The sequence below is a fragment of the Phoxinus phoxinus genome, assembly GCF_949152265.1.
Source record: "Phoxinus phoxinus genome assembly, chromosome: 18".
Classification (NCBI taxonomy): domain Eukaryota; kingdom Metazoa; phylum Chordata; class Actinopteri; order Cypriniformes; family Leuciscidae; genus Phoxinus; species Phoxinus phoxinus.
The window spans coordinates 12,840,799-12,856,999 of record NC_136893.1 but is presented as its reverse complement, the minus strand read 5'-3'; the positions used below and the strand labels follow the sequence as shown (position 1 = coordinate 12,856,999).

The following is a 16,201-nucleotide window of genomic DNA, read 5'->3' as shown; positions in this document are numbered from 1 at the left end:
TGTATCAACATCACATATATTGGAAATTTCCATTAAGAATGTCCTGAAAGTTATTAACATTATACCCTTTTAAACTTCTGCTCTTCACAGATTTGTACAATACAATTACTTGTATTGCTAGCAGAATAGCCACCAGTTTACCTGTATATACTGATCACTTATTCTAGCTTTTTTATTTATCTGTAACTTTGGAACATTGACTGCCACTCCTCTCCCCCCATTTTTAGAAGCATCTGTGTATCTGTATGTTACAGTATTTCCGTACTTAAGCCCTGTCACGGGGTGAAGAATCACACGACAAAACCTGTTTCAATAAATGCCCAGAGGGTGTATTTATTGACACACAAATGGTGAAAAGGTGACAAACAGGTGTAGATTTTGCGCTCTCCGCCTTGATCATTGTGCAAGGTGCTCGTGCTCGATGGCGGCTATCCGGTCACACGCTGCTGTCTACAGGGATATTGAGAGAGAGAGAGAGAGAGAGAGAGAGAGAGAGAAGAGAGAAGAGAGAGAGAGAGAGAGAGAGAGAGAGAGAGAGAGAGGAGAGAGAGAGAGAGAGAGAAGAGAGAGAGAGAGAGAGAGAGAGAGAGAGAGAGAGAGAGAGAGGAGAGAGAGAGAGAGAGAGAGAGAGAGAGAGAGAGAGAGAGAGAGAGAGAGAGAGAGAGAGAGAGAGAGAGAGAGAGAGAGAGAGAGAGAGAGAGAGAGAGAGAGAGAGAGAGAGAGAGAGAGAGAGAGAGAGAGAGAGAGAGAGAGAGAGAGAATGCCCACCAATGAGTGTAAGTTGCCTTGTGTGCTTGTTATAATAATTATAGTAGGTAGTCACAGTAACTCCACAGTTGAGTGCATAGATATCCGATATCTATATGGTTGAGTGTGGCGACTGCAGCTTACCCGCAAGTGGGCGTGGTTTCAGCGCAGCCAGCAGACACGCCCCCAGCGTTTGAGATTAGAGACTGCTCATTTTTTCAAGATTTTGAAAGCTTATTTTATGTACTTGCCGGCTTTTTTATCATTCAAATTTGGCTGGGTGGCTAATAACACATTTTTCTGTGGTGTGACAAACTCAGAACACATACTTAACTTTGACTTTACAGTGGCTTTAAGACTTTCTTTTTCTCATCTTCAATTCTCATCTTCATTTTGGGTGAGCTATTCCTTTAAACAGAGTGACATCACTAGGAGATAAAAGGGTGTGCAGGCATGCAATAATACAATTATTTTAGTCTTACCAATGCACTTTGGTGGTTCAGGGTTCCATCCATTTTTTGTACACACAATATGATATTCTCCCTTCATTTTATAGGCATCCTCACATCTGTAATCTATAAAGTTTTTCAGTTTATAGGGGGGTGATTTTCCAGCAATTCTAATTGCGTGTGGAATTTCAGGCTTTGGACACCCGTCTGAAAAAAATTAAATAATAATAAAAGAATAAAAGTTTATGTACATGAATTGTATGAATCATTAAACATTTTATTCATCAAAAGAAAAAAGAAAATAAAGTTTTTCTTTTTTCATCTTTTGATTGGCATTTTAACCATAACTTACCCATGCATTTTGGCGGATCAGGCTGAAAAGTCCCATCCTCAGAACAATGAAGTGTTGGACTTCCAATAAGACTCAACCCACCGTTACATTTGTAGGACACGGCCTGTGAATATTCATAACTGTCTAAAGGCTCCTCTTCAAGCTTTCCATTTACTATGGCTGGAGGTGCCGTACATTTCACCACTAAAGAGAAAAAAAAATCCTGGTGAATAAATACTTATTTTCAGATGCATCTCAAAGTGAAGAGCACATAATTGTGGGATGGTTCGAATAAATGTGTGCTCTTCAAGGTCATATTTCATTCAATTTTAAGAAAAAAACCCTCACCTTCACAGACAGGATCTCTGCCATCCCATCCCTGATCTCTGCACCATCTGTATTTAATCCCATCTAACATATATCTGAAAAAAAGAGAAAAAGATAAACTTCTTACCAAATCACGGCAAATCTAAATCTAAAAACAGCACAAAGAAACTGACTTTAATGGTTTCACTTACCCTGGGTTACAAACCGCTGTAATTTTGTCACCAAACAAAATCCCTTCTTTGTCATATCCCCCATTATCAAAATATGGAGGACTCCCACAGGATTTTTCTGTAAAGTATTAAATATATTATTGACTTATTTAAAAATATTCATTTGTGTTGCCTCACTTTATATGACACAGAGATTTATTTTAAGCGGAAATGTGTGATGCTGTGAAGCTTCCTGCATCAGTGACGAAAAACTGCTATAAAGGATTCTTAAGCAATTTAAGGACTTGCTGACCTATACGGTACATCCTTCACATATCTCAATTAGATTTAAAAAAACATTCAAAGGCACTTTATGGAAATTTACAAATGTAGGGTACTCATTTTTTTTTCTTCCTTCTGTGTATACATTTAAATGTTCATGTTCTTAATATGTTGTGTGTCTGTATTATGTACGCATCTACGGTGGAAACGAATTTCCTCTTGAGGACAAATAAAAAATCTATCTACTAAAAAAAAAGATTGATAGTACATACTTATGCAATTTAATTCCAGACTTGTCCACAGGTTTCTCACACAAGTAACAGATTCAGATGCTGTTGAGTTTTCTGGTTTATGACCAATTTCACACTCAAATGTTACAGTGGATCCATCTGGGAAACTTTGAGTCGTGAGATGAGAATCTGACACGATGGCATTCCTTGATGGAAAAGAAGGCTGTGTACACTGTGCTGTGGAGAAACAAAACATATGCTTTACAGTAATCTGATGCAATACTGTTCTATCCATCATCCTCACAATTATCAGCACTAAAAATGAAGTTTTTGAAGACGTGCTGTGCGGGTGCAAAATATGAATGATAGCCTACATGCATCGGTGTTCAAAGTCAATTGCGCTGGGTGCAAGATAGGGCCCTAAGTGTGTTAATATCAAAGAATGTCATCATTAATTATTTAATCGGATTATAAATATTTTTTATAATGCAATTGAAGACGAAAAGTAAAGTCACTAACAATTCTTTCTTCCTTTTTTCTTTGCTTTGTCCTGTTTAGCTACAGCAAAATAATGTTTAGGTGAGCCTTAAATAAAGTACAGAATTGTTTATTATTTGTGTTTTGTCTATTCTTATTTGAGTTTTGCTTCGCATTCAAAATATCAAAAAAACAGGTTTTGTAATGTTAGCGTGGAATATTAATTAGACCTTTATAGATTGAAATTGAATTTTAATATAAAAAAAAAACATTGTAGCAAATTTAATATAATATCACAATATTTTTCAGAAGATAGTTCAATAATTGTATCCCTTCCATCAGTAATTTTCTTTCAATTACACCCACGCTAAAAAACAAAAAACTACTGGGTAATTTGTTAGTCAGAGAACAAAATGAGTTTTTTTTTTGGCACATGCATTATCAGGGAACGCAAATATTTATTTGGACCGTAATATCTGAGAACGCGGGACTCTGTGTGCGGGTGTTAGGCTATACGATTTTCCAAACAGCCGGAGGCGCTGTCTCGAAAAACGAGGGGTCTGAGAATGCGGGACTCTGGGTGCGGGACTGTAGCTGCAGGCCAGGCTCCGAGCTTCATGATATTGGACATAGCAGCAGTAACTAAAGGGGGCGGGTCTTTGCGAACGGTCAAAGATTACTCGCGCACTGTTTAGGCCTATACTACAAAAAAACAGCATAGCCTAATATAGTGCATAAGTAGGCCTAGGCTACTCGAAATGGCACGCACCGACTGTAAAACCTGAAACTAAATTGTAGTTCACTAACGATAGATAGATAGATAGATAGATAGATAGATAGATAGATAGATAGATAGATAGATAGATAGATAGATAGATAGATAGATAGATAGATAGATAGATAGCTAGACTCACCTCGGACATGTTCACAGATCATAAGATACGCAAGTAGAGCAACATTGAGCCACAACACTTTGCATCCCATCTTGTTAATGTCAACCGTAATCAAGGCCAATGTTATTTGTTTTCTGCACCAAATAAACAAAAAAATACATTTTAGCGTCACGGCGTAAATAAATGCACTTTTAAAATATGTATTTTTGAATAGTTAAAAGTTAACACTAGCATTCTCTACAACAAAACAGGCAAGATTCACAAAAACAAAACCTGTTTCTGTTAGCGGCTAGCATAATAATCAAGACAAGTTTGTTATTATTATTATTATTATTATTAATAATAATAATATGACAACGAGGAAGAGCGATGACCGCGAGTTCACAGTCCATAGTCCAAACCCAAATCTAACCCGTAGATATAGGCCTATACACTTGTTTTATTTTTTTATACGTCTTTTCAAGCGTAAGCAAATGTAAGCATCCTTACCAGGTGTTAGGAGATTTCTCAATGTTCTTCAGAGGTATAGCCTACGTTAAAGTAGGGATGGCTCACGCGAAACTGACGTTCCGAAGCTTTTTCGAGATGCCGAGAGTATGACTTAGGTAAAGTTGGTTTTATATTCGCATATTCGCACATTCGCGGACTTCCGCGTTCAATAACTCGTGAACTAAACGTTGTTGCTACACAAAACACCTATCACATATAACTACACATATAACACCAGAAGCTACAACCTATTTTTCCTCAAAACGATCTTTCCTTCGCAGTGGACAAAATACATTGATCTCTATGTGCAGGCTTCTAAGAAGGGACCATCTGCAAAGTGCAAACCTGAAGGAAAGCTCGTTTTGAGGAAGAATAAAATATTGAAACAATGTTATTTGTGTAGGAACAATATTCAGCTCACGAGATATTGAATATCTCGGTGAATATCTGAATATAAAACCAAATTTACCCAAGGTTCAGACTGGATCATGACCTTCAGTACCACATACGTGGACAGCGCCACGAATATAGTCAAGTTTTCAAAAAAAAAGTTGCCAAACAGGGTAAACATAGTTTTAGGTTTGATATTTTCTGCGTATTCACCTAGACTGCTTTAGTTTACTTTTGTGTATTCTACATACAGTACGCAAATATATTTATGTAAAACTTACAGTAATTCACCAAATTGATTTTTTCATGTTCCAAAGGTTGTAGTACTTTCCTAATGACCTGACTGACTTACTACAGGTGAAATTTTGCCAATAACTCCCTTACTGTACATACAGTACACAAACACTCAGGCTAACCATAAGCTACATTAGCATTAAGCTAATTTAGCTTGCTAATCTGGTTAACATGCTTTTGTTCTCATTCTTACATTGAAGGCTCTCCTCGGCAGTTTAGTAAGACAGTGTCAACTGAGTGGCACAAGCTGCTAAACCATGTATTACGAGCCCTGAACCATTCCGGTCATGGGTTCGAATCCTGTGTGGCACATGCCCAGACCGCAAGAGGTACTGTGGCCTTAAGTGGTGGAAAAGTTGCTTCTTTTCCAGATATGGTGTCTATATGTGAAGGAACTCAATAAATACCAACATGCAGCAAATGTATATAAAAAAATTATAATTTTGAGTTGCTTTGAGGACCTTATGCACAAAAACACAACTTCCCAGTGGCGCAATGAGATGAGAGTCAGGCATCTGAGCCAGAGATAGTGGGTTCAAGCCCGTGTGGAACAACTTTATAAAATTGTGTGTAATGTTGTGTCATATCGATTCCTTTATTATTTAACATTGTACTAATCTTTCTTCCTCTTGGGTTAGAAATAAGTTTGTCTTGTTCATTATGTGTTCATTCTCATCTGAACTTCTGTTCATTTTGAGTTAATTTTCACCTGTACTTCTGAACCAGCTGTTTTTTCATGTATGTTCAATTTCTGCTGTTTTTACTCTTCCTGCTCTTACTGCTGCTTCAGGGGCTTGGCCCCGTATCGCTGCTTGCGGCTATATTTCCACTTGTTCCTTAACCTGTAACCAAGAATACTAACACACACAGACACAGTTTCTTCAAGATTGGATTTGGCCAGGCTTTAACAATAAACAGGAGATTCTTAAAACATCAAGATAACATGTTCTTTCTCTCACACTTTAAATCAACTGTAAAGTAAAGACTTTAACTAAGAAATGGTCTCTCAACTATAGACTTCAATGACCCCTGCTGAGACCATTGCTATCAGGGTACCCTAGAAAAGCAGATGGATGTAGTAACACCTGTTAAAGAAGTCCATATTTCATCTCTGGAAGCCGGGCTAAATGAGCAAGCACTGTTACTGCATTCCTGGCATGGGCCAGACCCTTCAGTCACACCTCAGATATCAAATACAGACATTTAAAGGATATATTAAATAACATTTTCGATAATCACACTGGTAATTTCTATAACAAAGTAAAATCTCATAAGCCTAGAGAAGTCATTCAACTCATTTGATATTTAGAAGGAAAAATATTGATTAATACCTTGATTAAAATCACTCATTAGAATCCAGAATCCACTTCTTCGGGACTTCATAACAAAAACTAAACTTGAATCATTACAATAAGGGTGTTGCTTATTTATAATGTTGAAAATATGCTTAAGCTAAAATCTTTACCGTTATTTTAATCAATGAAATAAATGTGTTGTACAAGGAACAGCAGTTCTAATACTTACTTTTATCTAAAACATTTATCAAAATGAATTGAGTAGAGTGATCACTAGGAACATACTATAACCTTTGGAACATGGAACAAGCTGAAATTACAGTATTTTTTTCATAATAATATGTATGTACTGTACTTACAGTAAGGTCGATATTGGCAATATTTAAACTGTAGTAAGTCAGTCTAATCACTAGGAAAGTACTACAACCTTTGGAACATGAAAAAATACTTACAGTGAATTACAGTAATTTTTTCATAAACTTATTTGTCAATTGTACGTACAGTAAGGGTGGTATTGTCACAATTTGACCTGTAGTAAGTCAGTCTGGTCACTAGGAAAGTACTACAACCTTTGAAACACGAAAAAATACTTACAGTGAATTACAGTAATTTTTTCATAAACTTATTTGTCAATTGTACATACAGTAAGGGTGGTATTGTCAAAATGTCACCTGTAGTAAGTCAGTCGGGTCACTAGGAAAGTACTACAACCTTTGGAACATGAAAAAATACTTACGGTGAATTACAGTAATTCTTTCATAAACATATTTGATAATTGTACGTACAGTAAGCGAGGTATTGCCACAATTTCACCTGTAGTAAGTCAGTCCTTTCACTAGAAAAGTACTACAACCTTTGGAATATTAAAATAAAATCACTATAGGTGAATTACAGTTTATTTCACAAACATATGCAATAAAAATATGTAATAATATATGTAATAATATGTTTATTAAATAAACGTATTTGATAATTGTACAGTAAGGGAGGTATTGTCAAAATTTCACCTGTAGTAAGTCAGTCTGGTCCGTAGGAAAGCACTACAGCCTTTTGAACACGAAAAAAAACTTACTGTGAATTACTGTAATTTTTTTAAAAACATATTTGTCAACTGTACGTACAGTAAGGGAGTTTTTGTAAAAAATCTCACCTGTAGTAAGTCAGACTGGTTACTGGGAACATGCTACAACCTTCGGATAGTAAAAAATCCCTTTGGTGAATTAATGTAATTTTATTCTAAAAAGTACTTATGTAAATTATATACAGTGAGGCAGGTTTTCTAAATACAATCATTATAATGCACTTTTTATTGTTGCTAAAGTACAATCAATAGCATTAGAACACATAATGTGAGAGATATTTTCTGGTACATCTGTAGTTTGCAAAAATATAGTTGTCTGTTTGCACACAATGAAAAAAAAGACAACTTTTTAGACGGTCCCTATCTTGTTCACCGCACTACATTGGACATTCAGTGAACATTCGCAAGTTTGTATGCCATTAAAACAATACTTGCCCATTTTGATCGATTGTGGAAAATGTTGTAGTTCACCATCCTTGTCCTAAAGATCATGTAGCTGCTTTTATTTTGCAAAAATATGCTTTATTGCATATGTTATTAAGACACTTTTTAAGCAAAAAAGTGTCAATGTGCGAAAGCTTTTTTTAGAGATGCCGAGAGAGAGTATGAGGTCCCTGCGGAGCAACAAAAAGCGTGCCTCAATTTTGGGGCGTTTTCCAACTGGGTAGGCGTTTTACAACCTCTCTGCCTGGTTGAGAAGCATCCAGCTGCAGCCCCGCAGACTCACTTCTTGCTAGACACCAGTGGCTGGACACTCTGGACACCAGTGGATGGACAGCAGACGTCATTTCCGTATCGTCATTCACTTTTCAAATTTGACGCGCCATGTCAGCGGTAAGAAAAATAAATAAACTGTCGATGATGATAGGTCATGTCAGAATTCAAATGCACAAACTAGCTATTTAAAAAAAATCGTCTTGTTTTCAAGGTACTGTGTCGTGTTTTTTAAAGGTATTAGTGAACTGGTGTGCCTCAATTCTAGAGCTAGGTTGCTCTAGGTTACTTCCCCCACAACCTTACGGGCCTGACTGTGGCATCTTCATTCTGATGGTCAGATTGTGTAATTTCCAATAAATATTGCAAAACCATGATTTGTTCATTTGATCTGGATTGTTTGGTAAATTGTCTGATCATGTATATGAATCTATGTATATTTTAAAAAACAGAAGTGGTTACATTTTACAAAAAAAAATAAGAATATCCAAATGGGCAAGGCAAAAAACTGTGGTCAATTAACATGTACAAGTCTGTTGTATTGACAAAACGTTATAGTCCATTGATCTAGGCTGAATTCAAGTCACAAAGATATGATCTGAACAATATATATTTTCGAGGTGCTTCTTGTGTATGCAGTTTGCATGAATTATTGATGTTATAATATTAAGTATATTATTGAGAATTGTTTTATGTAAAGACATTATGATAAAGATCATATTTCAATTTGCACACAGCTTTTATATTATATATATATATATATTATTGAGAATTGTTTTATGTAAAGACATATGATAAAGATCATATTTCAATTTGCACACAGCTTTTATATTATATATTTTAAAGGTAGGGTAGGTCAGAATTGTCTAAAAAAAACTTTTATTCAAATTTGTTTAAACTGTCTTTATATACCAATACATAATTCAAATGTAAGTAATTTGAAAAAGAGAGTATAAAATTCCCTGTAGGAATTAATGAGCTGTGTTTTTTGAAGATTAAATACACTATAGTCACTCAATTTTTATACTCTTTTTCAAAGTACTTACATTTTAATTATGTATTTGTATATAAAGAAAGTTTAAGCCAATTTGAAAAAAAAGTTCTTTAGACAATTCTTACCTTACCCAACCTTTAAGTCATAAAAGTAAAATGACAATATGGAAAAGACGTGTGCAAAAGCCTGCAAAGAATGCTGTCTATCCACTGGTGAAAACAGAAAATAAATATTTTGAAAATATAAAATGAATATATGCATGTCAATCCAGAGGTCGAAACGGAAATGACGGAGAAAAAGGAAATGACGTAGGCTTACTATCCACTGGTGTCCAGCCACTGGTGTCTAGCCTGAGGTGAGTCTGCGGGGCTGCAGCTGGATGCTATTGGTTTGCTAAAAGTTGAGTGTGCGATTCCTAATACTTGAATAGGCCTACACTTTTCCCATCAGATATGAGCAGATCTTTTTAATTTATCATTAACTAATTGTACTGTGCCTCAAATTTGGAAAGCTGCAAGAGTGACACCTCTTTTCAAAGGTGGAGACCAATCTGATGTGAATAATTATCGCCCGATTTCTATCATTTGTGCAGTTGCTAAAATATTTGAGAAATTAATTTTCAATCAACTTACTGAGTAGCCTACATTAATAATTATAACATTTTATCTCCGCATCAATCTGGCTTTAGATCCAATTTTTCTACTTCAACTGCTCTCTTAAAATTTACAAATGATGTTTTCTCTGGTTTTGATAATGGTCATTTCACTGGAGCTGCTTTCATTGATCTCTCAAAGGCCTTCGATATGGTTGACCATTACCTTTTACTGGATAAGCTTTACTCTATTGGTTTGAATAAACATGCTGTGCTCTGGTTCAACTCTTATTTGCATAATAGACGTCAATGTGTTGTTTACCAAGGATTCCAGTCAGATTATTTAATTGTTGATAAAGGTGTTCCTCAAGGCTCTACCTGAGGCCCCTTACTTTTTTCAATCTTTATCAATGACTAGGCACAAGTTTGTTCTAATTGTAAATTAGAGCTTTATGCTGACGACACTGTCATCTATACCTCTGATTGGGATTTGCTGCAAGTTCAAAGAACTCTTCAATCTGACTTTGATAAAGTGCAACAGTGGCTGTTGTTCATTAATAAACTTTTGTTGAACATGAAGAAGTCCTGCTGCATGGTGTCCTCCACGATACAAAATCGCCACTGTGCTTCCTGTTTTGAATTAAAGTTTTTAGATGGGTCCCTTATGCAGATTGTGGAGGAATTTAAATATCTAGGCCTCTGGCTCGATTCCAACCTTACCTTTAAGATACACATTGATACTATCATTAGGAAAGTATATGGATGTCTTAACACTCTGTATAGATCAATTAACTGTTTTTCATCTCCAGTCAGGAAAAAAATTATTTATCAACTGGTGATACCAATTATTGATTATGCAGATATAGTCTACACTAATACCTCTGAGTCCAATCTCAAACCCCTTAATGTTGTATTCAATTCTCTTTGCAGATTTATCTTGAACTGTCCATTTAAAACTCATCATTGCTTTATGTATGATTCACTACACTGGCTGCAACCTAAACCACGAAGGGATTACCACTGGATTTTGTTTATTTTTAAATGTGTTAATTCCAATTGTCCTGCATACCTTAAACAGCACTTAATACCCTATTCCTCAACATACTCACTTAGACACCTCCAATATCCAAAAATTTTTACGGTGCCAAGGTTATTTTCTGTAGCTGGAGAGCATTCCAATATAAAGCCCCTCATGATTGGAATAACCTTCCTCTTTTTTTGAGGTCCATTTCTACATTTGGTTTATTCAAATCGTCACTTTTTTCTTTTCTTAAAACTACATGTTCTTGTAATAAGGGACACCAATGGTATTACATATAAATGGCTCATGTTAAAAACATTTAGTAATACTTTAATATGTGTGCTATGTTAATTGTGGGTGCAGGGCAGGTGAGCGAGGTATTGTTTTGTATATGTTTGTATCTGTGTCTTGTGTCTGTATATGTGCGCAGGACCCCCTTGAAAATGAGATGATACATCTCAAGGGGCTATCCTGAAATAAATTCAATTCAATATGAGTGATAAAGCGAGAAAGCGGTGAAATGAGGAGAGAGATCACCTGTCCTGCATATGGATGTAAGTGGATTTTTGTAAATTCTCATTTTGTCTAAGTTAACGTTTTAATTAGTTTGTGTAAATTTGCTTGCAACATGATTAAGCTAGACATGAAAAGCTCCAAGAGGTCTGCCACTTACAATCTATCGCTAACCATTATTAGCAAACATTCGCTAACTTTTTGGTGCATAAGTTTGTTACTTTAGTGTTGATAGTGGTAGTTTGCTCAATTTTTTCCTGTCGCCGTATTCTAATATAAACAAAATAGTTAGCTTGTCAGACTAGAAAACAATAGTTGTAAACAAATGTTAATGGGCTATTCCACCGAGTAGATGCCATTTATGTCCCCAGGACATTATGGCCCGGTTTCACAGACAGGGTTTAGCCTAAACCAGGATTAGTCCATAGTTCAATTAGGACATTTAAATAATTTTCATAAACATGCTTACATCGGGGGGTATAGGTACTAATATGTACTATAAATACAAAAATAACTAAATACATTTTAAGGAAAGTGTTGTGCACATTAATCTAACTGCAAATTGTATCTATAGATACAGTTTATAATTAAAAAATTATTAAAAACTATAGTATTTTGGACAAATTACGTTTTCATTCAGTCCAGAACCCACTCCCTTCATATTTGAAATGGTGTTTGAGTGTGAGGTGCGCTGTAAGAAAACAAGAAAAGCTCAACAGAAAAGCTGAAAAAGCATTGCTTGTTAATTTTATTATTTTACTGTAATATTTATAATTTTTCTGTTATTTATATTATATCTCATAACCCATTATGTACCCCTAAACATAACCCTAGCAGAAACCTCTGCAGACCACTAGATTGAAATAGAAACATGATTTGACCTTTTTTAGCAGTGAGATGAGCTCACTAGTCAATGTTCAACACTCTTCATTATATCAGTGCAAGCATTAATACCTCACATGTGTAGTCAAACTTATAGACTAACATAATGGATGAATGATAAAATGTAAAATGATTATGTACAGAGGAGGAAACTTTTTTAAAATTAAAATGGATGAATTTGTTGTCTATTCAGCACATCACAATTCAGCGGAGAGGACAAGAGCCTCAACCACAGCGCTACCTTGCAGATACTAATTTATTCACATGCCCCTTCTGCACATCTCAAATATGTAAACCCAGACAGTATCATCAAATAGTGGCCCATGTAGCTGGGCATAAAATAAGAGCAACTGAATATGGAGGTGAGTGTATATGCATATCTTTTAAATGTGTATTAAACATTTTTTTACGTCTACTAACATGGCTATTTTTAGTTTTGCTTTAGATTATGTTATATACAGCTGTGGCCTTGGCTGTGGCCAAAAGGCCAAGCATTTTCACTGCTGTCAGTGTCCACAGACCTACATACATAAAGCTGTATAAAAAGGCATCTTTGCAGTTTCCACCCGCTGCCCCCAGCAGCACCTTTTCTCATTGCATACAATTTAAGAAACACGTTACTTGCAACACACTTTAATTTTAGGGTCATATATTAACTAATTTTGTGCATCCCTGCATTAAGAAAAAAATCCATGGGAAATCCATGGGAAAAATAAAGGCGGGACAGTTCCTGTTAAACTCTGCCTTGATTATTTTCTGTTCTATTTAAAATTTACTTAGTAATCATATGTAGTATTGCAGGGTAGTTATCTTTTAAAAACCCTGTTTGATTGGCTGTTTGTAGTGTATATCTTAATGTTGTTGTTTTTTTTTGGCTGGGGGGCATTCATTTATTTTGACAGAGAAATTACTCAGAGCCTGTGTCCTGGGACATGGACAGAATTTTATTCTTAGGACCTTTATGTTTCATTTTACACCAAATGTGATTGAAAATTTTAATCAATTAGGAATTTAGTGGTAATAGTTAAAAATGATATCACATGAAATTTACTTATATCTAGGATATACCTTGACAAGAGATGTCTTGCAGCTGTGGAGTCTTCATTCTAATGGTAAGATCGATGGCTTCTATTGATTCTGCAGGTGCCATGTCAGAATTGTGCAGTTATTAATACATAATTCATGTTGCAGTATGCTCCCTATGTCATCTTGGGGGGAACATTTGACTTTTCAGAGGTGGGTTTTCCAAGCTCATTAAAAAACATTCTGTACGTTTAAGAATTGTTTTGATAAACTTGTGCTTTTTCCAATTATAGTCAGACTGTTCAGTAGTACATAAACAGTGCAATCCATGCTGTTGTTTACGTTCGAGTACCTCCATAATGGCCGCGCATCCGGGTTACCGCCCAGAACGTGACGTTGGTGAAAACCCTCTATTCATTATTAGGCTTGTTTGAGATCTGCAAAATCTGCACAGAACCGATCAGCGCGAGATGCATGCCGGTTAGAAAAGTGTCCGAGTGCGGTCCGCCTGGCTCTGACGTATGTCAAAAAATTCTCTTGAGCGCAAGGCGGACGTGTCGGATTGTGTATATATAAAATAAAAATAAAAACACTGGCACTGCATGTTCAGATCCTCCAGTTTCCATCCCTTTAACTCCCAATAATTCACTATATTCTTATTTTCCTTCAGATATTCTTTCTTTTACCCACAATATTTAATCATCTTATCCGCACCCTACCTCTCTTATACATTTCTCGTAAGCCAATCATAAAAAGACCCAGCTGTTTCACAACAGTCAGATACCATAGACAGATACCTTATAAATAGAGCTTATAGTAGATGGTTGCTTCCACTCCATTCCCTACTACATTTATTAGCTCACATGAATATGTCATAGCAAACAGTTTCAAGATTAGCTCTAAGATAAACAGACCGACATAAAGGAGTTTATTCAATGTTGAATGTGCGGAAGTTTGAACAGGATTTGACCGCAAGAATGAAAGGAATGAAGGGGTCATTCAGCTCGCTAGTTCTATAGTCAGGGCACTTATCAGGGAGTTGGCCATTTTAAGGGTTTTCTCAATCCCTTTGATCAAATGCACTGAAACGTTCACTCAAAATTCCCACAATACACGGTGAAAACCAGGTAGCATCAATGCTCACATGTTCCCTTATCGCAAGTTCTAAAGCTCTAAACATAAATCACGTGAGCCAACTCACTACCTATATTGACAGGCGGTAAATGTTTTTTTTTTAATACAAACCATTATTTAGGCATAACTATATGTCAGCATCACATACATCGCTTGACAGGTAATGTGCAGTATACAATTATACAATTTATTTACGGCTGAAATGTTGCATGTAAATCATGTAACAAGCAAAGTATTCATCATATTGTATACATTAAAAAAATCTGGAGGACATCGAGAATTTCAACAATGGGATTTTTGATAATTCTGAAAAGAACGTAAAAAAATATTTAATGTTGCCTCAGTATATATGATATACAGGGATTTATTTTAAGAGGAAATGTGTGATGCGGTTAAGTTTCCTGCATCAGTGACAAAAAACTGCTATAAAGGTGTCACGTTTTGGGTTTGTTCATGTCATGGCTCCATGTCTGTCATGTGATTCCCTGTTAGTCATGTGATCCTGCCATGTGTTCCTGTCACTGATGTGTCATGTTGTCAGTGGTTCATTGTTCATTATTGTGTCTTTGTCAAGTATTTCCTGTAGACCACTGTTTGTAAGTCTTTGTTCATGGTCATGTCTTCATTTTGAGCGTATGTTTGATATCATGTCTTGATATGTGTGAATAAACTGCACTTGGGTTCTCTACAACTTGCCTCCAGTGGATCCCTTTTACAAAAGGATTCTTAAGATATTTAAGGACTTGCTGACCTGTACTGTACACCCTTCACATATCGTAATTAGATTTTAAAAAAACATTCAAAGGCACTTGAATGCAATTTACAAATGTAGGGTACTCGTATTATTTGTACATTGTGCAATTTAATTCCAGACTTGTTCACTGGTTTCTCTCACATTTAACAGATTTAGATGCTCTTGAGTTTACTGGTTTATGCCCATTTTCACACTCAAATGTTAGAGTGGATCAATCTGGGAAACTTTGAGCTGAGAGATGAGATTCCTTGATGCAAAAGAAGGTAGTGTACTGTACTGTGCTGTGATAAACACAAAACATGCGTATCATCTGAATCAGTATTCCTGTAACACGGTAACTAGTTAAGAATAAAGCTAATTAATTGTGCAACTGCCATTCAGATCAATGACAAAAAGTACCGTATTTGTTATGGGAGGCCAATATGTGCTAGTCTTTCTTAGTCTTTGTCCGGTGTTAAATGTGTACCTGACATTTTGTGGAATATTTTGCTGTGTGGCAAGTTATGTTGTAATTATAAAGTGATGTGTTTGGGAACCTTGTTTACAGGAATACCATAAATAGACAGAAAAGAATGCTTTTGGGCCCTCCAAAATCTGTTTTATTTACCCTTTTCTGTTCCATCAAATTACAAAAAGTTTATTTCAGACAACTTCAGATCTATGCATTTCATGAAATTATAGATTGTCCTTAAATGAAGTCTCAGTACTATACTAAATGGCATTCTGTTTGTAGATACAATTATTTGTATTTCAAACACAATAACCCAAATGGAATAATTTAGTATCAAACTCACCTTCATTGGACAGAAAGAGGGAAGCAGCACAGAGAAACTGCAACTAAAATCCAAGTCTCTCAACGTTGGTGAACTTGCCTAAAATAGTTCCAGAATAATTTGTTTTCCGTTGCTCAAAAACAGAGACTATGGGACAACAATGGACATTCTTGGGTTCAAGATGATTCATATTGTTGGTGACGTGCTCCATGTAGAATAAAACGGTTATTTCCTATGAGATGACTGGAGTCACTTCATGCGAGTGAAGTTTGGTTATATTTGGACTTCATCAGACAATAAAAGGGGTTTATGTCTTCAAAGTGTTTTATTTATTTTGTAGTTGAAATGTTTCTTTTTTTTTTTTTTT

General features: G+C 35.6%; 1 protein-coding gene across 3 annotated transcripts in view; it reads right to left on the bottom strand.

The window, feature by feature from the left end:
* The window catches only part of LOC306985304 (complement component receptor 1-like protein), an 88,519-nt gene extending 83,837 nt beyond the window's left edge, over positions 1 to 4,682 (bottom strand). For all 3 annotated transcript variants that reach the window (XM_079587394.1, XM_079587395.1, XM_079587396.1), the window contains exons 1-5: positions 4,375 to 4,682; positions 3,907 to 4,019; positions 2,558 to 2,752; positions 2,046 to 2,142; positions 1,876 to 1,949 (exon numbers count right to left, since the gene is read on the bottom strand). In XM_079587394.1, the coding sequence (XP_079443520.1) occupies positions 1,876 to 1,949; positions 2,046 to 2,142; positions 2,558 to 2,752; positions 3,907 to 3,976 (436 nt within the window). In that variant the 5' untranslated portion in view covers positions 3,977 to 4,019; positions 4,375 to 4,682. The remainder of the gene's footprint in view (positions 1 to 1,875; positions 1,950 to 2,045; positions 2,143 to 2,557; positions 2,753 to 3,906; positions 4,020 to 4,374) is intronic.
* Between the last annotated feature and the right edge of the window lie 11,519 nt (positions 4,683 to 16,201).